This window comes from Paramormyrops kingsleyae, chromosome 11, assembly GCF_048594095.1.
Source record: "Paramormyrops kingsleyae isolate MSU_618 chromosome 11, PKINGS_0.4, whole genome shotgun sequence".
NCBI classification, from domain to species: Eukaryota; Metazoa; Chordata; class Actinopteri; order Osteoglossiformes; family Mormyridae; genus Paramormyrops; species Paramormyrops kingsleyae.
The window spans coordinates 20,098,160-20,125,098 of record NC_132807.1 but is presented as its reverse complement, the minus strand read 5'-3'; the positions used below and the strand labels follow the sequence as shown (position 1 = coordinate 20,125,098).

Sequence of the window (26,939 nt, the reverse complement as noted above, 5' to 3'; positions counted from 1 at the left end):
ACTCCATCAACAAACCTTGTTAAAAACTGGGTTTTAATCAATTTATGAAAAAAAAAAATATCTACAAAAACTTACATGAGAAAGTAAAACAAAGTAATCTTTAAATAGGGTTACTACCCAAAACAGCTTTTGTTAATGTTACTTTGTCTTTTTAGTTTCACGTTAGAGTTTTGAGGAAGTATCACATCTGAACAGAAAACTAAACATAAAATACACAAAATGTCCTAGCGTAACAAATTTCTCATAGTTTAATAGCCAAAGTCAGTCAAAAATAATTGACCTGCCAAACAAAGGCACCATACCAGAAACTAAAAACAAATGATCTGTTAGTTTTAGAAGATCGCAATCATTCCTATTAAAGTGTGACTGTTCGGGTTATTTAAAATCAACTGAAGGTGACTGCCACCGTTAAAGAAAAAAAAAAATAGTGTCTTATGCTGAAAAGCGATATAGACAACATATTGCATAGATAATCGACAGGCGATGGTAGCTATTCCGTCTCTAGGTCTCGTAATAAGGGAAGAAGCTAGTCGAATTAACCGCAATGAAAAATGAAAATAACGCTATCTGGCAGTTTTTTTGTTATCGGAATCATATGAGCAAAAACAAAAGCCCAGCATTGCGAAACACAAATCACAGAGCATCACACTTAAAAACAAAACCGCTCTTGCATTTTCCCATTGCACCAGGACATGTTAATTGCAACAAACACACCAGACTTGGACACACGGTCAGTTCATCTGCAAGCTCCGGCAGAGGACCCCTCACCATACTACTGTAGACACAAGCATGGCACTGGGAAGGCAGGCTTCCAGTGCGGCGACTCAGCTTATAGACACAAGAGGGCGCAGGTGAGTTAACATGAGGAAAGGGGAAAAAAAAGTTATCGGACCAAACAAGAGGGACTTCTGGTTTACGCTTGAGAAATTTTCAGTAAAGTGCACCCACTGGGCATCGGCAATGCAAATACTCCATAAGTCTGCAGGTCAACCCAGAAAGTGTAATGCCATGTGTGCAGATGTCAATCCATTGCGCTTAAGCTGTGAGCAAAAACCCATCACAAGCAAGTGGGATATATCACCACAAAGCGAATGTGAAGCAATCCATTTGAAACGTGTATAGAACTGAGTGATATTACAACAGTCTGAGGCGGTAATGATATAATCACAATGTAAACAAATAGTCTTAAAATCAAGTTTTCATTTTCTCATTCAAACCGTATATACATAAAAGCCTGTGATTCTATGCAGTACCACTCTCAGAAATTGCACCATATTTCTGATATATATCTAAATATTATACATTTTAATTATTACCACAATGACCCGGAGGTTAGGCTCATCTGTACATTAAATGCTTTAACGCGCTTTTGGTACAATTATAATTGACCACATGATGCACTGTCCAAATCCCGACAGGATCTTAATATTGACAATGCCAAGGAGTGAATTTTGAGGGCAGATTTAAGATTGATAAGGAATTATATGACCTTTTTTTTTTTTAGCTTTGCAAGTGCTGAGAGGATTATACAAGTTATATAAAAAAATAAGATATGATCAGCGGTTCATGTTCTCTGTTAAGGCCCCATAATTTTCTGCGTGCTGCAGGGTGAACATCATGCAAAGATCCTTAGACCGTCTCTTTCGGCTGGTATCTTCTTTTCACAGTTTACAGATCCAAGGCACAGATGTCTTTCTTGGCTAAACTGCAAACTTTTCTAATTGTGTCAATGGGTTTAAAAGGCTATAGGAGCACGCTGATGTGGAGGGGGGATGGGGCCCAGGTTGCTATGGAAACTTTTGACCACACACATTCCCTAACTAGGGGTGGTGCGCCTTAGCCTGTCCGCTTGGGCTTTTGTCAGAGGGCTCCCCCAGGGCTGTGTATTTCTGGAGGAACTTGATATGGAAAGCAGCGAGCTTCTCCAGAAGCAGCTTCAGCTTCTCTGTAGTTGGCAAAATCGTCATTCTACATAGGGGGAAAAAAACAGTCATCAGAATATTGAGTTAGTTCTGACCAACTGAGTGTACATCAGGTTCATAGCATCGACTTATACTTCATCCAGTGCTCGGCCTGTCAGCGGATACAGTCCATTTCTGAAAGCTTTTTTTTTAAACCCCCATGAAACCTGTCTGCTCGTCATCACAAATGGTGATTATATCTTGAATAGGTTCCACACAGCACTACCCCAATGCACTGGGTGTCAGACCTGACTTATAAAAGCTTTCCTACACCCCTCCACCAGTGTCGAACGGAGATGAACAATATGGCAGGTCACCTGAAGTGGAACGTGCCCTCCCTCTGGCCGAAGCCGCTGCCAGGAACGATGCAGATCCCAGTATCTTCCAGCAGACGCAGGCAGTACATCATGTCAGGGGGCATCCCCAGCATCTGAAAGACAATGCCTCCATCATCACGGGAATCCCCAGGGAGTCAAAACCCACAAACAAACATCGTCATGGGTGTTCGATGCTGGCGAAAACCAACATTGGCTCAAATATCTGGTCGAGTCATAAACGAAAGATAAAATAACTGATGCGAGTACAGTCAGTCAGTCTTACTACAACCTGACTACTGGTTCCTGAAAAGCCTTGTGTCCACAAAAATTGCATACTAAAGTACACAAATCCAATGGGATAAATATGGTGAGTGGAATGCCACTCCAAAACTTTATTTAACGAATTAAATGTTAAAACAGCGATACCAGCAGCCAGTAATACAATTATATGCATTTTAAATAAGAAATAATAATAATACGGTAATATATTATATCATAAACATCTCCTATGGATCTTATAAATCTCACCAGAATTGCCTAGTAACCGTTTCAACCGAACATGCCAAACTCAGTAGCCTGTCGATCGCTGAGCGTCGGTGGCAGTGACAGTACTGTACAGCCGCCATGCGGCCGGGGAACAGCACAAACACTAGGGATCACGGTATGAGGCTGCAGGGCTACAGACAGTCTACAGAAACAGATGCAAGTGAACTTAAAAAGGTGTTTTTATATGATAATTTGTCAAATTCAAAAAGTTTTTAAAAATGACTTTGACCTGTGCAATGCTTGGGTGTACAAAAAGTTTGATCCCGTTTGATTGGAAACCGGTTCGACCAATTCACTGAGAAATAAAAAAAAAACCTCAAAAGAAGAATTCATTGACGTCACTGTCGTTCCTTTGGATATTTGTTTTTGCATGCAAATGCCGTTTCTCGCTAAGATCATATCTTCGATCGGTACTTTCGTCTCAGACTGAAAATCGCCCAAATACAAATGTAATTCCGTGTTGTATTGAACCCGGGTACTAATATATCAATCGCATTAGAACAGATTTGCGGTGTGATGTTTGCAGGACTGACTGCGAGTTCAATTCAAGTGATTTTAAGTTGGAGGATGATTTCATAAAACTGGATACAGTACAAAAAGTCTCTCACCAACAAAGCAGGTCTCCCACCCTTCAAGTACAGCTGAGTACTGAAGCCCACGACTGAATTATTCTACTTACTGGTGAAACACGGAGTGTGACCTGCTCTGTTCCAAGTGCAGCGGTATTATAGAAGCCAAAAGGCAGATAGAATTTACTAACGGCACAATATTGCCCAGAAGGCAAAATGTCCTGCAGCCAACTCATCCAGTCTGGTTCTACTGGTTGGGTTTCAATGTTACATAAAATCTCATACCCAATATGAGAGATAGTGGTGGAATTGTGAGTAGCTCATTTCTGGGAAATTAATTCCTTCTAAGTGTAAGAAATATTAAAGATTCAGGGTAAATCTCCCGACCAACAATCACAATGATTGGGAGATCAAGAATAATTTTTTTGTCACAAGTATTAGACAAATTTTCCAGATAAATCAAGAATAACAGGGAAAAAAGGAACAGAATTCAAAATTCCTTCATCTTGTTAATTTCAGTGACAGTTACAAGAGTTTCCTGTTCTTGTAATGTTCTTAAAGTTTTTCCTAATGAAATTTAATTATTAGTATATAGCGTTCCAGCCATGTTTTGCAATCCTGCTTAAAGACTTGAACTGAAAAACAAGTCGATTGATCGTTAGTTTATGTCATAATTACTAAATTTAGATGTCACGAGACTCCAGCCACAGTACGAGCGACAGACGCGAGGCTGATTTTCGGACTGACATATGACTCGGCTGCAGTCGGCGTCGGATTTCAGGAAGTAGAACAGCTTTAGTTCCACTCCAGCTGAAACTTTTATGTCGTCTGTTGAAATGTTTAATGAATACAGACCTCAGTGGACACAGATGACGGAAAAAACAGACCTTGGCCTCCCCCACGGCTTGGGGCGGGATGAAGATGCGGGGGAAGGCGTACATGGCCCCCTGCACTGGGTTGCACTTGATGCCCGGGATCGTGTTGAGGATTGATTCGGTCAGCTTGGCCTTCTCCGCCAGAGTGCTGAGTACAGAGGTCTTTTCCTGAAAAGACAGAGAGCTCACCAGCCATTTTAACTTAACACTTTCTGAACTACAGCACAGTTGTACAGGCCAGCAAGGGCACCAGAGATGGCAGTGACCTTTCCAGTCAAGCTTTGTGGAGCTACACAGCAGAACAGCCAACCTTGTGGAACTGCAAGAAGGAGGGTTCCCCTGGCTGCGGCGGGTTCACGATGATGTCCATGGCGGCCTGTCCGGACACCGGAGGGCAAAGACGCACCGAAAGCAGCTTGATCAGCTGGGCCTTCACCTCTGGGTCCATGTTGATGACCTCCATGTAGCCACCGCGAAAGCCACATCTGGTGAGGAGTAGGGGGTTTAGCACATGGGGGGGTCTGGGGTCTGTGCCCTCCAGGAGCAAGTCATGCCCCCCCAAAATGACACTCGGTCAAGTAAATCAATATACAGTACCCGGCCTTCTACAAGACTGTGCCCAAACCCCTAACTGATCGATAATCTGGTCTTCTACTGTAATTAAGCCAGTAAATTTCCTGCAGAGAAGCGAGAGATATTTCTGTTTTCTAGAAATTAGGTCATTTATAGAAGACAAATGGTTAATGGACTAAGAGGTGCCAGACGCCCTTAGGGGTCTGCAGAAAGGCGCCAACGCCCTTAGGGGTCTGCAGAAAAGCGCCGACACCCTTAGGGGTCTGCAGAAAAGTGCCGACACCCTTAGGGGTCTGCAGAAAGGTGTTGACGCCCTTAGGGATCTGCAGAAAGGTGTTGACGCCCTTAGGGGTCTGCAGAAAGGCGCCGACGCCCTTAGGGGTCTGCAGAAAGGTGCCAGACCCCAGGTCGCTTCAGTAACACACGAAGCTGCAAACACGTGTAAAATGAACGTCTACCAAGTAGTAAAATAACATAAACAATGTAAGTGAGACTCAAACTATGGCTTGCGGAGATCAGATTCAGCCAACCCTAGAGATTATTCTGGACCAGCCATCTGTGAAACTGATACCCAGAAAAAAACACATGCATGAGATATTTCAGAGTTCCACCACGTGACCTGGCAGCAGAGGGTGACACTTACTCCCCCGTGTAGCCTTTGGAGGTGGAGTGGAAGGATGCTAGCTCCACGTTCTTGAAGTACTCAGGTCCCATCTCATAAAGGACCTTCTTAAAGGAGTGGAACTGGCAGTCGGAGGAGTAGATGTTGTCCTGGTACACCTGTAACGTCACGGGGCCATCAGAGAAGCAAAACCATCTACAGCCAACAGAGGCCTACAGAGGTGCCGAGAACAGCTACACGGACAAAACCGAAGAGGTCACATGGGAATGAAAAGCAATTACCTCATCGGCCATGACGAAGAGCTTCTCTTCAAAGGCGAAGTGAAGGACGTCTTCGATGCATTTCCGGCTCTGAACCTGACCTGGGGGTGGAGGGGGGGGGGGTCAAGGGTCATTTCCAGCCAGCAGAAAGTGACATCACCCATTAAGTTGGCAAACAGAAATCGCAAGGCCCAACTTATAATTGAGATCCATCTGCATTGCTGAGTATACTGCAGAACACTCCATATACCAACAAGGCTGGCCGGCCTCTCAGAAGGCTGGGACAACCTACACCAAGCTGACGTTTACATAGCACTCCTCCAGGCCTATGAGACTAATCCTGACTTACACCCTGTTTATTTCCCTTTTACCTTTTGAGATCACATAGTGATTGTCTGGATTGGACGAGATAAGTCAGAAATGACAGTATCACTTACTGTATTATGCATTAAATCTGCTGTCTACAATAAAGTATGTACCGGTATATACCGGTATATTGGTCAGTTTAACCAAATGTTTTCGGTCATTGACTATTTTTAACAAGTCCAGTCGTCATTTTGACAGAATTGAACACTGAGGGTGATGGACCATAACTTTTAGTAATTCACACCACTGTCCAGTTGATGCATATTATTAGCTGTTGTCTAATCTAGTCGTCTTTCATCTCACATGCATGACCTCATTGTGTAGCTGCCTTAGGCCATTGCATCTGTAGGTTATATAGCTATATACCACTACAAGATATCACAGCGACAGCAAGGACGTTCACCAGTGCTATCGATGAAACTACTACGGTTGAGAAGATGCTGATCACATACCTGCACAAGCTATATTATTCTGTATTTTAATTATTATTAAAAATGAAAATGAATGAATAAAAACTAAATGCTATTATCATAAAAAAATGAAAATGACAGGTAATTGATTTTGATGGAATTTTTACAACCCGGTATATACACACACTCCTAATTAATAACCATGCATTTTGGTTTCTTAAAGCTACAGCGTCTTATTTTGAAACGGCATTAAACTCATTGGGCAAAGGGCCCTTTCACACCACAGGAACTCGGCCCGATTGTAGCTCTTCGGAGCCAGTTCCAGAATCCGTTTTTAGTCCCTACGCCAGACTAGATACTTTTCACTCAAACACAAACTACTGGGGATGCACTTACAGCGAGTGCTTGATTGGTTGACCACAAGCACCACGGCTAAAACTTCCGGGTTACACGGAAAAGAGAGCAAAAACTGAGCAGATTAATTTCTGCATCGGAAAATTCGATCGATACCCAATATACTTCAGTGTAAGATCACCGGTGCTGAGACTTGCCAGTGCTTATTAGCGAGATAACATTACATCATCAATCTGCAGGCCAGATTTACTAATGAAATATAAGCATCATGGGTCGTATGACTAAAATACAAATAAAAGGCTGCATCCTATTTTGATTGCGATCGCCCCCCCCCCCCCCCCCCCCCCCCATTAACTATTTAACAAAACAACTTGTTAAACCCCCATTGTTTTTGGGTGGTGGTGTAGTTCCCAATTACGTGTGAAGCTTAATCTACGAGCTTTTTGCATCTCTCATGCTTATTTAGCGTCAGGCTCCCAGATCCTGTTGTGCCGTGTGAAAGAGACACATAAAAGCAACCGGAAGCTTCACGTCTTGGGCTGAGGCATTTTAACCAGGGAGCAGGTTTGGGTCCTTTGGTGGGAAGGTGTCTACAGGCTGCCTGAACAGAACAGGCCCTCAAGCCCCAGCTGGCTGCGGCTGAAGTCAGCAGGGTCCTACAATCCACAGAATGCTGGAGAAGAAGAGACTCCATTGAATTTAGGTGTGAGGCTATGCCCCAGCACTCATAATAGGGTCACATGAGCGAGGGGGCAGGCTGGAATGCGTTCCTGGCGCCCTTTAGATTTATGTTTGATGGGTGTGACAGCAGAACTACAACAGAGCTCCAAAAAAACAAGAGAATCCAGAGTTATGTTTGCAATCCAGGACCTGTTTGCAAAGCTGACAGTGCTGATCATCTGGTATTTCCCAACCCAGAACTAGTCAGTTCACCATTCAGGTTCTGGGTCCACGTTACATCCCACTCCTCGCACCCTCAAGCCTCACTCACTCCCACCACACCTGTAGGGTTCCCTGGGTTGATGATGCACAGCACTTTGGGGTTGCAGTAGTGCTTGGCCTCATGGAAAGCCCTGTGCAGCTCGTTGACATCCAGCGCCCAGCAGTGGTCCTCGTCCAGGTAGTAGTTGACCTGCACGGCCTCCAGCTCGGAGATAGCTGCCGAGTACAGGGGGTACTGGGGGATGGGGATCATCACCCCGGTCCGGGATGGTCCCTGCCCCGACACCAGCAGCTTCAGGATGCTCTGTCACAACACAGGAAGCAGGTGAAGCAGGCAGTCCCAAGAAAAACAAAGCCTCTCCACAGGCTCTAAAACTCAGCGTTTGAATAGATGAGTGGGCACCCACCATGATGCCGTCGCTGGCTCCGGTGGTGAGGTAGACGTTGTCCCAGTTGCAGGAGACGCCTTGATCCCGCTGCTCCACGTACGTGGCGATGTCTTTCCGGATGCAGTCCACACCCTGGCTGGCACTGTACGAGCCTGCAGGCCAGCACAGAGAGAGCTTGCAATTACTGCAGTCGACAGACAGGGGGGAGCTGCAGTTGAGGTAAAGGGACAAGGCAGTGGCACTACGGCTTCTAGAGTTTACAGAGAGTTTTGTGGCGTGACACACCCAGTCAGTGTCATTTCTGCGGTTGAAAAACCTTATTGTTCAGATTGGCCATTGTCCGCTGGCCTGACTCACTGATGCTGAGAGAAAGGCCAAAGTGGAAGAATAAGAGCTCTTCACAGCAGCTGTCTGCAGAACGGCTGCTTGCTTTGAATGCACAGCTTAACCTCCCTTGATGAGATTCCTCCCCAGATTAGCTATGTATACCTAATAAAGTCTGAATGTACACAAACAGCAGAGCTTCAACAAGTTCAGCTCTGCCTTGCTCTGCGAGTTTCTTCTTGTATATTTCACGTGGCACATAACCATCCCCCGCTTGTGTGAAATAACACCAAACCCCCACCCGTCTTGGCCATTAACTGCTGACTTGGCCTCCTTTCCTTCCTTCTACCATCCCCCCCCCCGCTCAATTTTAACAGACCTGCCAGTACACGTCCTTGCTACTGCTGTTCGTCGACAGACGTGGAAAGTTCTGCATTTCCCATATTTGCAGAAGTAACCGTTATGGGTAATTTGAATGCATGTTTTTCTTCTTTATTTGAGACGTTTTTAAGCGCATCGAGGTTATCGGACACTGGCCTACGGCACGCGCATGAACGTGTGCACGACACACACCTAAACTCTTTCCGCCACAGGCCTGCAGGATACGCCGCGCCCGCTGTTTGGCATCCTCTGGGAAAGAGGGACTGTCCAGGAGTTCCGGACACGTGCAGAGAGCCACCACCTGAGCAGGGGAACAGGGGATGTCAGTCAGCACAAACTGCTCCCTTATGGCGTGAGATGAATGCAGCGGGACAGGTTCAGACAGCAACACAGCAACAGGGAGGAGCTGGCATGCGTGAGAAAGTCATGTTTCATGTCAAAGACAATGTGAGAACAGGACTGGGGGCGTGGGGGGGGGGGGGAGCATTGCAGAAGAAACCCTATAACTAGCTAGCTTCCTGAATTACATCTTACTTCTGGCCAACAGGAAACATAAACACACGAACAATTAATATTGCGACAATTAAATTACACTTTTCAGCAGACACACCTGAGATCAGAAAACGTATCCTTGTTATGTGCCTTTCCGGTTTCTCCTACACGGCCATACGTCACATCATCAGTCACTGTCAGCGAGCAGCCTTGGTGACCAAGGGGCTACGTACACCCATTCAGGCACGCCGCCAGGACAGGCTATAAAAACACCCCCATCAGGGCCTTTGTTCCAGGGGTGATGAGCCTCCTGAACCCCACAGCAACGTGGAGAGTTATGGTAGGGAACAGTCCCCCAGCCCCAGACAGCCTAGAATACCCTGCCTTAAAAGTGGCCGTTTCCACGCGTAGTCCTTGTTTTCCCCCAGAGCTGACAGTGGGACGTTAAATGGACAGCTTCGTTTTGGATTATTTTAAGCGCCCTTTCCGTTGCCTGGAAACAGGTGGCGGGCACCAGCTAGACGAAGTCTCTCTGTTTCACTGGATAAACAGAAACGCTGGTCCAGCCAGATGACCTCACGGAGAGACAGGCCACCTTTTGGCAAATTAGGCAAGAACTTAACCAGCTAAAAATAGCCAGCCTGTCTGCTGGGAGGTGCCAGACTCAATTTAGTGGGTTTTTCCCTCTTTATAGATACAGCTTTCATGAAAAAAAATTCCATGCAGTTAACGAGAAATTCTTTTCGCCATAAATACTGATTTCAGTCCTCAGCTAGATGCTTGTTGATAATTAACAACTTCCTCTACTAAACTAATTATAGTTCAGGGACGCCTGATTGATTGATGCCCCTCAGTGAGTCGTGATGCAGTAATAAGAAAAAGGAGAGATTCAGGAGCTGCTCAAACCCGGCACCCACCTGTCGCAGGAAGGTGATTGGCTGCTGTCCCATGGCGTGAGCGTCCCCGATGTTGGCCTTAATGACCTCTGCAAACGGCTGCTTCATCCCCTGAAGGAGAGAGAATGCCACTACAGTTCAGGTGTAATTTTCCACCCCATACACCACCTTCCCCACTAATTGGTCAGATTCCAGCACATTCCGTAAACTTCACATCCAGAATCGTTGCCATTGTTTACGTCTTGGCTTGGCTCTAAACGTCAAACGAGCTCCCTTTCAGTGGTCATGCTAGGCTCACCCTTCAAGGACCCACGTCACGTAAAAACAAAGCGTAGTCCAGACAGCTTTTGCGAAAGTCGTCTTGTACACCCATCACATACTTAGCTAACCAAAAAATAACCACATGTAGAGGCGAGAGGAACGCTGAAATTTCGTTAGCTCTGATCTCTGACGACACTTTGTCTTCATTACCATTAATTTCTAAATTATGGGTATAAAAATCCACTTAAGGGGTCAAATGGTTCAGCAGGTGTGTGACCATACAGGGCATCTCGGGACGGGATAAAACTTTCCCAAGACGGCCACCTGTTATGGTGCTATTTTCAGTAGCTACTGAACTGCCGTTGGGACATCGCAGTCGCAGCAAAGGCTAGCGTGCCAGAAGATGGGGCGCAGACGTCTACACGGGTACGAAAAGCTGCAGCCTCATGGTTAAGCTAATACAAGCACTGTCACAGCTCAGCATCAGGCAAATTCACCTTCCTCCTGACCCAACAGCAATGCTGGCCAAAGGTATACAACCTCCTGAAGGACTGAATTAATGCATTCGACCATAATGTGTGTGAGTGGAATGATGTCAGGTTAAAGGAGGGCCTAAATCACGGAACTTAAAGCTAGGAGGCATCTTCTACACCCCAATCTAAAGCTAAGAGTATTACTGGTACAACGAAAAAATAGCATTCGAAACAGTATAGGATAGAGAGAAGTTGAATTTTTCCCCTACGTACAGATCGTTTTAGGACTTTGTAAATACAGAAAGCATCCCACGGGTGTAACTATCCAAGGAACCGTACTGTGACGCATCCTTGATAAATAAGAGACGACTGTTACGTTCAACACAAAGCGTGGAAACACCACTGATACGACGTCTCTCCGGAACACGCTGGTAAGATTAGTGGTTATTTTGCCGGCAGCCCACGCAGCCCCACACGTGGAAGTGACACCTACTGCCCAACCAATCAGGAGACACCCGCCGCCCTCGGTGTTGCTTCCTGAAGAATGTACCTTCGGCTGATGCAACATCTATAAACCGAGAAATACCCAAATGCGGCCCCTGCTACCCGCTGGCACTGTGCATTTCAACATATGACTGGGTTAGATCGCTGCCCTGGGGAAAGATACCCAGTCACTTTATGTCAAGATCCCTTATCAATAACCACCAGCATCGTTATATTAACGCAGCCGGTGCTCATCAATACTCACGTCCTGCAGACCCCTTTCCAGCTCCACGGCTTTGATAACGATCGGCCCCCGGACGGCGTACTCCACCGCCTTCACGTTTGGGTTCAGCGTCTCCATCGTCAGCGTCCTCTCCCGCACCTCGCCGTTCCCCCGACTCTCCACTGTCGCTTCCGCCGTGCTGTACCGCTTCGAGCCGCCGCACTGCCTCGCCGGTCCCTGCGCCTTGAACCGCACTGTCTGTCCGCCCCGGCGCGGCTCTAAAGCTGCCCCCTCCATCGGGTCTCGCTGTCGTCCGAAACGGCCGCTTAACAAAAAACTAGTCGACAGACGCTGAAAGCGATGCATTTTTAACGCTAAAAAGAGATGGTCCTCGAGATGAGATAAAAGCAACTTAACAGCGACAACAGCCCTAAACCGGTGCCGATCTGGGTGAATCAATGAGCCCGCGCAATTAAACCGGTATGATCACCAAAACTCACACTTATTAAAATATAATTAAAACGTCACAGCCACAGTAATCACTCAAAATGCCATGGTGCAAACTGCTCCCTTGCTGAACCCTAACTGCTCCAGCCGCGATCACCAGTCAAAAAGATATTACTCCATGCCAGCCTTGACGGGCATGTGCGTCTTCTCGATACCGCTTCGAAGCGGCTGCCTGGGCATTGTAGTTCCAGGCCCCGCGATGCCGCTCTGGTAGATGAAGTGAACTACACCCAGCGCTTAATATAAGGGATATATTTATTACTGGAGAGTCACTTCTGGCGCTTCTGCGCCATCACCGTCACGCATGTACGTTAACACGCGCTTTACTGTTTATTAAAGGAAGTAAAGGTTGCCAGCGCGCCTTATTTGTAACCAATTATTATATATATATATTATATATTATATTATATATATACATACAGTATATTATATATGTGTGTGTGTGTGTGTGTGTGTGTGTGTGTGTGTGTGTGTGTGTGTGTGTGTGTGTGTGTGTGTGTGTGTGTGTGTGTGTGTGTGTGTGTGTGTGTGTGTGTGTGTGTATATATGTATGTATGTATGTATGTATGTATGTAATCCTTTTAGAGTGATTTTGGATTTTTATGGAGCTGGGTATTTAAAATTACAATTGCAAATTTAAATGAAATATCCGTAAAAAAAACCCGCTAAGCTAGAAATATGCATCATTAAGTGCAACTTTAGGACTGTACATTAAATCAATTTAGCTTGAATGAAAGCTTTATGTATTGCATGGTGCAGATATATTCAGGGCCTATGTTGATTCAATTTTCAATTCAGTTCAATGAAATTTTATTTGTATAGCGCATTTTCACATTACATTATCTCAAAGCGTTTTACATTATCTATGCCCAAACCAAAATGTTGATAATAGGATTAACTTGCCCTGGATGTATTCAGGTTAATATGACGTTTGATCATGATTAGAGGCGTAGGGGTGTGTAACGCTCAATATTTCATTTGGCTCCATTCATCTCATCAATAGACCTTTGTATTTAAATCATTACGTTGCCCCCTCTCCCAATATCACCTACGCCGTTGATCGTTAATCGTGTTTAAATCTCCCAGTCCATAAACCAGGCTTTACTTTCTGAGGTCATGTGGTACTTGGAGCCATCTACCGAACATTCAGATGTACTGCATCGCTAGCCGTTATCTTGATCTCTTGATTAATTAAAATTCTTCCCACTGTTGAAGATCTGAAAGTTAGATGGCTGCGTTGATTTATTCTGGTGACTGAAACAATATTTTCGTTTGTTTTTCGTGGTGTAATATACTTCATCTTAACATATACAGATAAAATCATTTGACATACCACGTTTGTGTAGTTTCTACGTTACAACTGCCCTACATGACATGGATGGTCATTTAATTTCAATCGGTAGATTATTAATTTATACTACAATTGGACACTATCGTGTATACCTTTAAACACGCATAATGAAGTTGCGCATAGAAAAAAAAAACAAAGTATAAAACCAAATCTAATTATGGAGATACAATTTACAAATTCATATAAGAAAATGCTGAATAAACTCGCCTGAAATAATGAATAATTTGTTTCAAATGACCCTGTCTCTATAGGATCTGAGTCAACCGTTTTGATTGGCGCATGCGATACCGATGAGTCAGTCGTGTTAACTATTAAAGTACTAAACTATTCAATAAAGAACTTCAGAGCTTCTGCCAAATCTACACCCTTACCAGTTATAGAAAGTTAAATCCCATTTCGTGTATTTGCGTAAATTTTAATAAAATGGCTGATTACCTTTAACTGTCTGTTGTGACACTGGCAAAGCCACTCACAGGAACTGGACATACACATACTTTTGTATTTGGCTTGCTTTTAGTTAGTTTTCAGTTTTTATTATTTTTAGTTGCCTTTGTATTTGGCTTTCAACGCTGGCGCATGCGCGACTCAAACCCACATTGACTCGGATCCTGTAGTGACAGACCCGTTAAGATTTGTGTCATACCAGGCATGTAAATGTGCGTGGCTGACATCAGCTGGCAGAGCGGGGGAGTGCAGTACAAGACGACGAGTGCCAGCACTTTCAGCATATCAAAACAGCACCAGCCCCCAGCTGACCTTCCGAAATGATCCCTGCTTTGTTTCCTTGTATTTGCTACGTTTGGGATTTCCACCGAATGTCCTTAACATCATGCAGCTGACTTCCTCCATCACAAGGCCTCTGGGCTGTTTCTGGAAAGAGGCGAGATCTTAAAAACGTTTCATAATATTCACTGGTATTTTATTGTACAATTCACATTAGATACTTTTTCAAAGCATACACATTCGTATAAAGACATGTTCAAACGAGTCATTTGCTTGTACAATAATAGTGAATATACTTGTACAGGTTTCTTTCACTGATGATCCCTCCCTCGTACATATTTATACTGGCAACACAAGCCCGAATCCGCTGCGTCCTATAGTCGCCCGTGGAGAATTTAACTCTGAGACACAGTTCGAGATCGACCCCAATGTGTCAGTAAGATGGGACACGCTGAAGTATCACCAAACTAAAAACAGCCATGATTAATATTATTTTAATTATTATATGATAATTGATATTAATCCACCTTACTACTTATCCATAATGAGTCGTCAGACATGTATTTATTGACCAGCTCTTGAATCTGATCTAACCCCTATTTCATGCAAAAATACTTATACTTGAAAAGTAAAAGTGGAAGCTCCATGCTGCCATCATGTATGGACGTTTTTGCCCGGAACACGTTTTAAGTGGAATCTATTGATCTTTATATTTATAAATCTATTATATCTTATATCTATTCATCTATCTATCTTCTAGACCGGTCATCCTGGTCAGGGTCTCAGGGGGACGCCGAGCCTGTTCTCAGGAAGCACTGAGCATGACGCCAATTCATCACACACTGTGTAATATATAGGTGCCAATTAGCCAAGTCGGTGCTTATCTTAAACCACTGATATGTCAAGTAATAACACTAACCACTGACCTATCGTGCTACCTACTCACTATACATATAATTGTACTAATAATTGGTCTTTACGGATTTACCGTATACCCCTTAAAAACAGTAACATTATTTTACTTGACCTCGCTTGCGACCGATCTCTGGTCTTGCAAAGTCGGTTTTTATACACGCAATTACAAATACGAAAGGCCATGGGATTTTTCATGTGACCGTGGTTCCACAATAATAACTTAATTTAAGCACCAGCTATTTAAATGACTTGCATCACCATCGCACCTAAAATATAACAGGGTACGTGTATTTAACTCTAACGAGCAGGAGAAGTCACTTGCTGTTACAAGATCATTGGGGGATGGGCAGCCTTGTTCTAGTTATCTCTGGTTTTCAGTCAGGAAATGTTTGGGTCAAATAAGAAATCAGAAAACGAGCCTAAAATTACGGTGCAGAAAAGAATCTACGTTTATAAAATGAAAATTGTACGACGGTTTATAGCTGTTTCCTCATTATCTATTCAACAAAAACTCCAAGTTTTTTTTTGTTCCAAAGAATTAAAAACACATTGAGCTAAATACTACAGAGCGCCGAGGCTTCACCAACTTGCAGTCAGCACATTTCGCTTTCAGAGCACGTGACCTGGGGCGAGCGGACACGCATGCTCCGTAAAGGACAGCGAGACAGAATAAACGAAAGGCGAAATTCATATAAACCGTCTTTCTTTATCTCTGGCAATATGAGCGATTGCGCATGCTCGCTGTTAGGATATGGAAAAGACGAATTTGGGTCTGGCTGGCCGGTTCCAACGCGCATGGTCAGTGTTTCGGGCTGATTGATGTCGCTTTTATGCGCGTCCGGGAGCCTTGGCTCGGATCGCATTTTGCTGGGAGTGCAGCGGGCACAACTTCGGGTGCAATATCGGTCGATTGGGAAATATCGGACCCAAGTCGAAATTTAACAAAGAGAAACCTAGAATGTCGGCAAATAAAGCCAAGAAAGTGAAAATGGCCACCAAATCATGCCCCGAATGCGATCAACAGGTGAGGAATTTAATGTATATCTAATTGTTTTATAATATTATTTGAATAAAATATGCGTGAGCGGAGATGTAGGCGTTGTGAGCGGGGAAGCAAAAGTTGTGTATGGCAATAGATATCAGCTAATAACATGAAATCGGACGGATTCCGGTGCGTAATCAGATCACTGTAATTTAAATGTATCGCAGTTAATTCTGTAGCTTCTAATGCAGAAATTTCTGTATCAGCGCAGTGAAAAACACGGCGAAGTCGACTATCAGTTATATGTCGCTGGATTGTCACACATAACCCTGTTCAATGACATATGCCCTGGTTTCGTTGCTCTGTTTCGTTATATTTTGACTTGCTTTAGTATAATCTGTGTGTGTTTGCTTGTTTATTTAAATCGGTTTAAATCACAATGAGACTGAAGGATTGAAATTATTCACTGCCGATGGATATGGGCTAGGTGTTTGGTTTGCCATGTATGTTTAATGGCGAATTGTATCTTTGACTTACATTATGTTTAAACTGCATTTGGGAATCGTAGCAGTCTCTGCTGCAGATGTGTGTCTGTGCTGGTTTTTAATGAGGCTGCTGGCGTTGCTGTGGGGCCCCCTGCCCAAATCTGACTTTTGTCATTTAAAAGAAGGGCAAATGACAGCAGCTTCGAAATGATAAAATCCGTATTATTTAATGGTTTCTATCTGCTATGCCTTGGGATGTTAAAGAGTTTAGCATCGCTTAGAGTAATTCAGCTGTTTGTACACGAACCTCGGTACGTGATATATTTAATGATGCTATCATCAGAAGAAGGATCTTTTGCGGTGGTTGTGTTAATGTGTGTTTTCCCCTTTTTTATTTCCATCAGATCCCAGTAGCTTGCAAATCATGCCCCTGCGGATTTGTCTTCATTAGTCGAAAACTGCTAAACGCAAAATTAACCGAGAGGGCATCTCCAGCTATAGGTAATGAACGGAAACTTTTTTTTGGTGGGTTTTCAGATTTCAGTTTATGAAGGTTGACATTGCAGTATTTCACAGTATTACTAATACTGTTTTTCTCAGTTCCCTTTTCACTAATCTGTTTTGCACCATGTGATGCACGGTACTTTGTCGCTCTAATTTTGTGTCACTCAGGAATATATAACATGCGCACACTATCCAAGCAAAAAGCTTATTTTATTTTACTGCCATATCAATGCCAAAGCTATTTTTAAAAAGTCTGCTGTATGTTTTTTTCTCACAAAGTTTTGTCTTTCAAAAAGTGAGTGATGTTCCCAGTTGCTGGAGTAGTTGAGCAGACAATGTTGGGCTCATGCCTGAGTCTCCCTAAATGGGGACATTGAAGGGTGTGGATGTAATTTTTAATTTCATACCAAAAAGACGGCTCCCTTTTTGTCCCCTAGCTAAACCCTTATATAAAAGCCCTAATCTCACCATACAGGACACCTACGGTAAAATACATTTTCACATGTAGTGGAGGAGGGGTCTGATTAACAAATTAAAGATGTATTTAGACACTGTCAGTGTGCACTTTGAAAGCTTATCAAAGTTTCAGCAGAACATGGAATTGTGATGCTTCATAATCATTTGGTCACTTCAGGAGGGTGAATATGTAAGTTTCAAAATCATCTCGAATAAGATGCGCATAAAGTAAAGGAGATTAGCAGACATCTGACGTGTTTTGAACGAATCAGGTTACCGGCAGACTATCAGATTCTTTGCTGGCTTGCTTTGAGCTGTTTCATCATGAAGCCTGTTATTGTAAGAAACGCCATCTATGACTCTGCAGTTATCTTGTTGTTCAGGTTCTCATGAGATTTTTTATTTTGTTTAGAGTAGAACTGGAGCCCTAAAAATGCCTATTTATATAGAATTAATTCCAGCAATAGTCAAGTACCTCCACTGTTTTTAAAAAAATGTCAGAGTTATGAGAGGAATGTTAAACACAACCTTTCTTTGTACATTAGTGTTTTTTTTATTAATATTTTTTGGACTAATCCATACTAGACCGTTCCATGTGCATGCCTGTGTCTGACATTGCCTTATGGCCTTCTGTTGTGTTCACTGTGTTAGTTTCAACGTGATATATGAAATACATGACTTCAAAAAAATGTATTTTTTTCATTTTATTTGAGCCCGTATACATTTAAGTCTAAGTTACTGATATCAATAAACAAATTAAGATTAATATTAAACTTTTTTGATCCCAGGAGGAAATCTTCTAGTGCCTGTGAATTTGGCATGCTGAAACAGATGTAATATTTATGTTTTTCTGATGTCACAATCCCATTGCTCAGAGAGCTTGCTTCTGCGTTTGCAGTTTTTGAAGTACTGGAATTTGCATAGCAGTTACACATATGTTCAAGACTCTGTCACCCCCCCCCCCCCCCCCCCCCCCCAGGCATATCTGTTTGAAAGTAACATCTAAATATGGTTCTGAGGCTATACTGGTACAAATGGTAGAATTATTAATACATATAAATCAGAGATAAAGTTCAGTTTGAGTTTTCAGTGAGTAATTGATGTTTAATATCTGTTTAAATATGGAGTAGCAAAAAGAAGCCTGGATTAAGGTTAACATGAAAATGTTTGCCCTTGGGCTGATACCAGGCTCAGATACAGCCTGTTTGGGAACCATCTTTGAACAAGTAGAATTAGTCATATCCTTGTTCCTTTTAAAGATATTCTGTGGAGATCAGGGCATTGACGAGGTCAGTGCAGGGGAGAATATTTCATTGGATAAGAAAGGGTAATTCTTAGATTTAATCAAATGAAAGCCAACTTTGAGTGTTTGCGGTGTTAACCAGGAATTTTGCCAGGACTTTGTAAGATAGCAAGGCCGGTTGTATTAAAATAGTTTTAGACCAGATGTAAACCGATGCCATTAGTTTAAATATTTTTGAACATAAATATTTTATTGGGGGGGCAATTAAACCTTTTGGATGGATTAGAAAAGAATGCATCCATCTAGTTTAGTTTTTCTTACCCGTTCACCCTGTTAGATTAGGGTTATTTAAAACTTAACACTTCTCTAGCATATACATCTTGGAAGACCAAAACATGTTCAGATTCAAGTTCAGTGCAAAGGCTGTGGATTCTGAGACATGACCTAAAACCATACAGATTCATCAGCCAGGTTTCTCTGTTGAAGGAGGCCTTGGCCTGATCCTAGGAAGTGGGTCTTCATCAGCCCGCAGTTACACAGCTTCATAGACATCTTTAGTATTTAGACTTTAGCATTAGAGACAGTTACTGCCTAATTACTGTCTATAATTCACTAGACATACGAGAGTTTGTCTCCTACAATATAAATTTCACAACAGGAAGTATGATGCATCCTGTATACGATAAATAATAAGAAACTTTCCAACAGTTTGCTCAAGCCTCAGACATTACAGACCATCTATTATTCTATATACTGTTAGACGTTGTGTGTTCTGTTAACAGCCAGACTTATCAGAAGGAGCTTTGAAGGCTGTTGTGATAGCGGTGAAAGGGAAGCAGCGTGGGCTAATTTCCGTTGTGCGATTACTTAGTGGGTAAGAGTTACTGCTGGTTCATTGGAAGACAAAAAGTCGTATAGAAAAGTAATAGAGGAGACTTCCCTGTTGTCTGGCAAACCTTGAATATTGTGTAGGAAACTGAATTAACTTTGATGCTGTTTTGAGTTTCAGGGTATGCATTCATAGTTAAATATTAAAGGATGTAGATAATGCAGAATTTCATCTAATAATAGTACTTCAGCACCGGTGACCCAATTTTAAAGTCATGCGCTTATTTTTTGACAGGTTGTTTTTGACTTTCGTTTAGGAAAATCGTCAGATTTAAACACTGCCGGTTATATATAGGCTTGACTTGCTGAATATTTTCATAGACAAGTTTGACCCTAAGAGGAGGAGGACAGAGCGAATCCGCAGGGAGAAAATGAACTCTGCTGCACCTATCGACATGGAGAATAGGAGGCGATCCCGGTCCAACAGCCAGTCCGAGCAGATCCGCAGAGGTCGCGGGCGACCGAAGACCACCACGCTTAAGAAGCAGGAGGAGGAGAAGGGTAAAAACCCTATTTTGTATGAATTTGTGTATATTGTAACTTAAAAGTTCTCTCTTGTCAGACTCGTGACTGCCCATGTGTTTGCACATGCAAACTACACACATGCACTCTTGCTGAGATGAATGATTTACTGTGCAGCCTTTGACTGGCGCATTAATCATTAAGTTTGGCTTGGCAGAGCCTTTTATCTGGCCTCTGTAGTAGCAGTGAATGTAAAGAACCACACACAAAACCCACGGTCTGCTGCCGTGAAAGCCGTGAATGACACTGGACACCTAGAGCAGTCGCCTCAGGTTACCTCTCGCAGTACAACACTGTAGACTTATCTTTTCTCTTCACTGCCCACAGAAAAACAGGACAAAGAGGTAGACATATACGCCAATCTCTCGGATGAGAAGGCTTTCGTGTTTTCTGTGGCACTGGCTGAGATCAACAGAAAAATCCTGGGCCAGAGACTCATCTTATAACTGGGATTCTGGGAGCCACTTTGGGACAAAACACGGGATCAGCATTCCAGGGACTTGTGGCAAACTGCGTAGGACCTGATGGGGTGAACTGTGACCTCGAAGTGCTTGGGATGGTTCGGAATATTCCTCTGATAGATTTATCTAAGGCTTGGGCATGATCCGGGAACTGCAACACACCTGGCTCGCATGTCTGGATGATGCAGAGTAATTATATTTTCAAAATCTTAACTGACTTTTATCAAATTGTTCACTGTCTGGAAAGTGTAAAAATTCTAAAATGTATGTTATATTCAAATTAAGCATAGTGTACATATTGTGAATTCCTCACCACACCAAACTGATGAGTTGGTTATAATGGCGGCAAATGAGGTTCTGTAATGGCTGGGGAGGGGGGGTAAGGGGAATTGTGGGTAGGAACTCTGGTACTGTAAGTGCAGCTTCAGAATCGCTCAAATACAAAACGATCTTCTGTTTATACGCAAATGAGCTGTAATACTTGATGGATGCCATGACATCACAGCAAGATTCTGCGCTGCATGCCTTGCAAATTGTATTTATTGTACTCTCTTAATTTAATAACATATTTTATTCATTTTTTTGGCGATTCCTTACACTGTATACATTAAAGTTTTGAATATTTGCTGTGTTGTTCAAATAAACTGAATGTTACACTGCTTTGGTGGTTTCTCAGAAAGATGATTAGCGAGCCTTATGTGAAATGCGCTTATCTCCTGAACACGGCGTGGGCCTGCAACGCTGTAAATCAAACTCATGATGAAGCAGGTCCATCATCCACACTTTGCTTTCAATGAAACTCGACATCCAGCCAGTAAACAGATCCCCCTTAATGGAAAATCCGACGGGGCTGTTCATTATTTTCTTTTCGTCCCTGAATATTCTTTCATATTTTTCAAACTAGAGGACGTGTTCCATATTGCTGGCTCCATAAAGCTTTTTTTTTTTTCCCTTTCCTTTTGCGTTGTGTGCCGTCTGATGTTTCCTGCTACCCTGCCGTTGCTGCCTAATGAAAATATACACAGGACAGGACGTTTTCAAAGTGGGTTTGGCTGCGGTTCCCCGGTTGCTGAAGTTAGGAAGCATTCATTCCGCCTGGTTTTGGAGTTATTTGGCAATTAATGCTGAAGCCATGATGCAGCCTTATAAGAATGTTTGTAATAAAATAGTGGACCTTCTTATTGTCTTTTTTTTTAAATGAATGGGAAAAAAAAACTTTTTTAGCACCACCACAACATTAGTATTTAATATGAACTATAAATATTTCTATATTTGCTAATTACTTTGAGAATGTCTGTTCAAAATATTGAATACAACAGAGAAATTATACCAATGAAGTTAAATATGCTACATGCCTAAAATGCATATAAAATATATCTAGCTGTCTGTACAAAGTAAGAGCAGAAGGTTTAGCGAAACCATCTGATAGACAGAGATGATTGATGCAAGAGTGAAGGAGGACTTCCTCAATCTACCCGCATATTCAGAAATAACCTTCCCCCCATTTAATCTACCAGTACACAGCAGTTAAATGAAGCATTTGTCTGTAGGGTTGTTAGTGTAAGATCTGGTAGGTATGGTGTCACTAGGTTCCGCATAACTGATCAGGCTACAGTATTGCGTTTCACTGCATAAGGCATAATAAGGTTAATGAAGGTTAATTTGTGGGTCGCCCCCCCCCCCCCCCCCCATTGCCTGAATTGCCCTGTTGCGATTCTCTGAGACCACTACAGATTCCCAGTAAACTCCCATTCCTGCCAGTCATTAAAAGGACCGCACATATAGTTTCCAGCCCTTTAGCAGCTTCCCGTTACCGGCCTACTCCCTGCAAACAGCCACTGTCGTTCTCCAGCCCGAAAAGCCAGTGAAAGCGGGATTTCCCGCAGCTTTGGAGCAACCAGATCCGGTCCGTGGCTTTTCTCATTTTACAGTATTTTTTTCCCTACCTGTAACATATATCGCAGTGATCATGTAAAAAAAAAATCACATTTAAAATTCCTTTGACCAGCATGCATGTGTCATATTGCTTTTATTGGCTGGGTGGGATATTGTTCACAAGTTAAGTACTGTTGGTCGTTTGCATGTCGGCTGCGGAGTATCTTGCTCCGCTGCATGGTTATTTTGATCGGGTCGGCGAGGGGTTGGGTTAAAAACAAAACCCATGAACACCGAAGATGCTGTTGTCTGCGCTTTGCGAAAAGAAAATCCTTCATGTAAAAAACTGCATCTGGTATTTTACTTCCTGTATTTGCTATTTGTTACAGTTATGTGAAACAATGTGATTAAGATCATGCTTTTATTATCGAAATAAGTCATGGGTCTTTGGAGACCGGCGATATGTTATGTCGATTGCACAGCGGCCGCCTGTGATCCTCTGGGGATCTATTTACTGAAAAGGTCCGATATAATGAGCTTCTTCGGAGGCTGGCATAGGGAGTTGCATGCCGGTCCCACCCCTCACACAGGATCTCTGTTGGGTCACTATTTATGTGAATCTGCGCTCATTTAGGGAGGGAACATCACACAGAGGACACTTATAACAGGGCCACAGGCTCATATGAGAGGGTTTCTGCAGCGCTGTTCTGATTGTAAAATAAGGACCTTAACTGGAATGCTGCAATGGCTTAACTAGTTACCCAGATTTGGAATTAGTACTATAAAACAAATACTTAAATTTACTGGATTAATTCAGAGCACCACTTCCCCAAGCTGTTATCTGTGTTAAAGTGTGTTAAAGCTGTCTCTAAACACAGTAAGGAGAAGGTCATGAAGACTTTCATATTTTCATGGAGATCAGGACGTCGATCAGAAGGAAACGTACAACCCCCCCCCCTCCCTCCTCCCCCCCGGCTCCACCCCACTGCCCCCCCCTCCAACACATAAGTGCCTGAGAATTATGCGTAAGAGTTTTTTTTGCCGATAGGTTGAATGAAGCAATTCACGGTTACGGGGTTTATGTCTGGGGCAGGAAATAGGGAAGTGAACAATGCCAGGTGTGCTGACCAAACTCCACCCCCCCTCAACATAACCCAAGAGAGAAAGAGAAAGATCTGGATCAGACTCTCCCTTGCAAAGTAATTTCCTTTCATTGTACTTCCCTATGTGAGGACTGCAGTTCCTATACATTTCTATTCCTGTAAATACATGTAGGAGATGCACCGCCTTTCTGTGATTACAGCATTTAATCTTAAAGGTTTATAAAGATAGTACTGCATGTATTTGCTAAAACTGTCCCGTGTTTATAAATGTTGCCAAGAATAAAAATGTGCGGTAATATATTACAAATTCTAACTGAATTTCAGGTATTTTTCCTGTTTGGAACTCAGTTTGAAACTTGTTTCACAAAAGTAAAACCCTCAATAAAAACAGTCTTGAGTCACAGTGTTTTTCTACCCTTTCTGTTGCTTAGCAACAGAAATGAATTTATTCAGTCCTTTCGGAGAACAGATATTACATTGTTGTCAGGTAAATGGGGTCACAGTCGAAATATCACATTTTACATTCTTTTCATTAGAGCAGCATTTCAATAGCTAGCAAAATTAATCATTTTCAACTGATGTAGTAATTTTGTATTTTTCAAAGAATTACACGATGTCTTCATGTGTCAGTAAACCGAAGGTATAGTTTTGTGTCTGTAATCTCGTGATTGTGAGCAAACATGGTGTAAATATATAATAATTGGCATATATTACAATCAAAATAATTCTTCAAAATTAAAATAAGTAGGTCTTTCATTTTTGCATATTTAATTGCATGGCGTAAAAGTTATTCCCATAAAATTGCAATAATTCAATAAAATGTCGTTCTGTGGGTATTATTATTATTTTTTAATGAAAATTGCATAAAACACAGTGGTCACATGATCATAAGTAATCGGTAGCGTTCCCTATTGTTAATAAAGAAGGTAAATTAACAATAAGGTTCTCTGGTAAGGTTTTATATTAGCCTAATTTAGTTTCTATAAACTGCATTATACAATAGTCATGCCTTATTTGATATAGCATAGTATACTGTATTTTGTTTTATTAGCAAAAATTTTACTTATAATATTATTAACCTAGATATAGCCCAGATATAGCGAATTGGGAAAATAAACCCAGAGAGCGAATTTCTGTGTTTTTAATTATTAGGCATATCGATTGTGTTAAAATATTTCATTGCATGGCTATGATGAGCGGCGTAAATGGAGCATGCTGCAGTGCTCTCCTACACCACCAGATGGCGTTCGAGTCATAGGATGCGAGGCACCGCATTTGCAAACATTTTATTTTCGTGATTACATTATTATACTTTTTAATTACAGTTTTGTATTAGACTTGTTGCCGTTTTATAAAGCCACGTTAAATACTATAATATTGTTCAGTATAGTTATGTCACGCGAAAATAAAATGTTACAGTTTGCAGAATGATATTTATATTAAATATAAAATGACGTATTCATGATTGCTGGACTGTCACGTTTTTCTCTGCAAAGTTTCGAAAAAAAAGTGCCTGACAACGCAACTATTTTGAATGACGCCTCTGCCTTCTCCTAAATAAACCTCAAATGACGGTAAGGATTGAGAAACCACGGACAAACGGCGTATTAACATAACTAAGGATCATGGCCCTTGTATTTATACAGGAATGAATCATTCTAACAGAAATACAAAGCAATATAGTACTAACAAACTTAGCATATTTAAACATGCTTAAATAAAACCATGCTCTACGGCCCTATGTGAGACGCTAATTTAATAGTCACAATGCCTACGGGTTGTTGCGTTTTCAGTAAGTAAAACTTAAATCGGTTTATTCCGTACTGCATGGGTACCTTTAGGTACCACGTGACCTCTCTTCCCAGGTGAGAAGTTCTGAGGTGGTATGGTTTTCTCCTTAATGTTATGAGTGTCTTTAAATTAGGACCAGCTTCTACGGTCACTGTAATCATGATTTAGACACATTCTATCCACACCTAGCCTAGGCCGCTTGGTTTGCTAGAAGGGTATTAGGGGCTGCTGCCGTGATTTAAGGAAATATTACCTGCATGTTGGTGTTAAGTCAACTGCCTTCACAGACGGGATCACATGACAGGATCACATGTGTGCTTTTCTCTTTCCTATGTACACCTCTCTTTCATAACAGTACTTGTTACAGCTGCATAAACATCCTAGATTCACATAGGTACCCTCCCCCCCCCACCCACCCCGGTCTTGCTTAAAGCTTTGATGGTGTAATGCAGGGTGGGGAATGTGATCCATGGATGGCCGGTGTGGGTGTGGGTTTTTGGGATGGCCTCTCAATCAGCTCTCCATGGGTCAGGTTCCCTATCCCTGATGTAATGCATAAATTATTCCAAACTACAGGGAAGGTATCAAGCCAAAGTAACCAAAGTTAGACTAATGGAATCAATGGAATCCCCAAACGTATTTACTAAAAGAAAAAAACAAAAAAAAACAACTTACTAACCTCCTAAAACACAAGAGTAAAACAATCCAGAATGAAGAGGCTACATTACAGCATAGGAGGGGTTAGGACATTTAGTGATTGGAGCCCTAAAAAATTTGGAACATACTTGGATTGGTCTGGCTTGAGAGCCCCTTAAAGGGACCCCTACCACCATTACATCCCCCAAGGCTGGTACAATATCTGCATTACAGCTTTCAAAACCATGACTGGCAAAGGAGCTTACCTTTATATGACCAGGAATCTCCTTCAGCGACCAATCAATAGTCTGATCACGTCCGTGGCCCAGCCAATCGCAAGTTCCCAACTGCAAAGCATTAAACACACAGACACATGAGAGAGAGAGAGAGAGAGAGAGAGCAACAACTATTAACACTCTACTAAGGTTGCAACACCTTGAAACATTAACTATAGTTTTTTTTACTAGCCAAATGGTTGTTACAGTAAAGCAAAAAACCACAGACGTTGAACAAAAACCAGATCGCACTGGTATAGTAGGAACTTACGAACACCACACTATGAATTTGTTATCTCTGGCTTTGCAAGTAGCACGTTGAATGTGCCCAGAATGCAGTTGCCCATTCAGAATTGCTGATCATCCATGGCTTTGCGGCTCAGCTCCCTGCGATTCGCTTGCCTGCCTCCCTTTTACTGCACCTGAAAATCTGCAATTTTTTAAATTTAAGCTTTTGTCAGGTCAATGAAGTGTGACAGTGTATCCTGACCTCAGTGTCTCGTGA

General features: G+C 42.5%; 2 protein-coding genes across 4 annotated transcripts; one reads left to right on the top strand and one right to left on the bottom strand.

The window, feature by feature from the left end:
- Positions 1 to 12: 12 nt before the first annotated feature.
- Positions 13 to 26,939, bottom strand: gpt2 (glutamic pyruvate transaminase (alanine aminotransferase) 2). Of its 2 annotated transcripts, XM_023816586.2 has the most exons (12): positions 26,706 to 26,939; positions 26,426 to 26,506; positions 10,299 to 10,388; positions 9,082 to 9,190; positions 8,203 to 8,336; positions 7,856 to 8,099; positions 5,745 to 5,824; positions 5,485 to 5,621; positions 4,579 to 4,753; positions 4,281 to 4,436; positions 2,279 to 2,391; positions 13 to 1,968 (listed from the first exon to the last, which is right to left on the bottom strand). In XM_023816586.2, exons 3-12 carry the CDS (start codon positions 10,383 to 10,385, stop codon positions 1,821 to 1,823), a joined length of 1,383 nt encoding a protein of 460 aa, XP_023672354.1. In that variant the 5' UTR covers positions 10,386 to 10,388; positions 26,426 to 26,506; positions 26,706 to 26,939; the 3' UTR covers positions 13 to 1,820. The 2 variants fall into 2 exon arrangements, with proteins under 2 accessions (XP_023672354.1, XP_023672344.1); XM_023816576.2 differs by lacking the exons at positions 26,426 to 26,506; positions 26,706 to 26,939 and adding an exon at positions 11,760 to 12,456.
- c11h16orf87 (chromosome 11 C16orf87 homolog) lies at positions 15,829 to 21,413 on the top strand. Of its 2 annotated transcripts, none has more exons than XM_023816617.2 (4): positions 15,829 to 16,237; positions 17,085 to 17,205; positions 20,093 to 20,272; positions 20,621 to 21,413. In XM_023816617.2, exons 1-4 carry the CDS (start codon positions 16,172 to 16,174, stop codon positions 20,737 to 20,739), a joined length of 486 nt encoding a protein of 161 aa, XP_023672385.1. In that variant the 5' UTR covers positions 15,829 to 16,171; the 3' UTR covers positions 20,740 to 21,413. The 2 variants fall into 2 exon arrangements, with proteins under 2 accessions (XP_023672385.1, XP_023672393.1); XM_023816625.2 differs by having other exon boundaries at positions 15,837 to 16,237; positions 17,085 to 17,181.

Excerpts from the sequence above, each read along its gene's own strand:
- gpt2 (XM_023816576.2), bottom strand. The coding sequence starts at position 12,083 with ATGCATCGCTTTCAGCGTCTGTCGACTAGTTTTTTGTTAAGCGGCCGT. Across the intron at positions 10,389-11,759 it reads TGGAAAGGGGTCTGCAGGAC|GGGATGAAGCAGCCGTTTGC; the intron begins GTGAGTATTGAT and ends TCTCTCCTTCAG. Across the intron at positions 8,337-9,081 it reads CTGTGGCGGAAAGAGTTTAG|GCTCGTACAGTGCCAGCCAG; the intron begins GTGTGTGTCGTG and ends GCTGGCCTGCAG.
- c11h16orf87 (XM_023816617.2), top strand. The coding sequence starts at position 16,172 with ATGTCGGCAAATAAAGCCAAGAAAGTGAAAATGGCCACCAAATCATGC. Across the intron at positions 16,238-17,084 it reads GCCCCGAATGCGATCAACAG|ATCCCAGTAGCTTGCAAATC; the intron begins GTGAGGAATTTA and ends TATTTCCATCAG. Across the intron at positions 17,206-20,092 it reads TGAACGGAAACTTTTTTTTG|ACAAGTTTGACCCTAAGAGG; the intron begins GTGGGTTTTCAG and ends ATATTTTCATAG.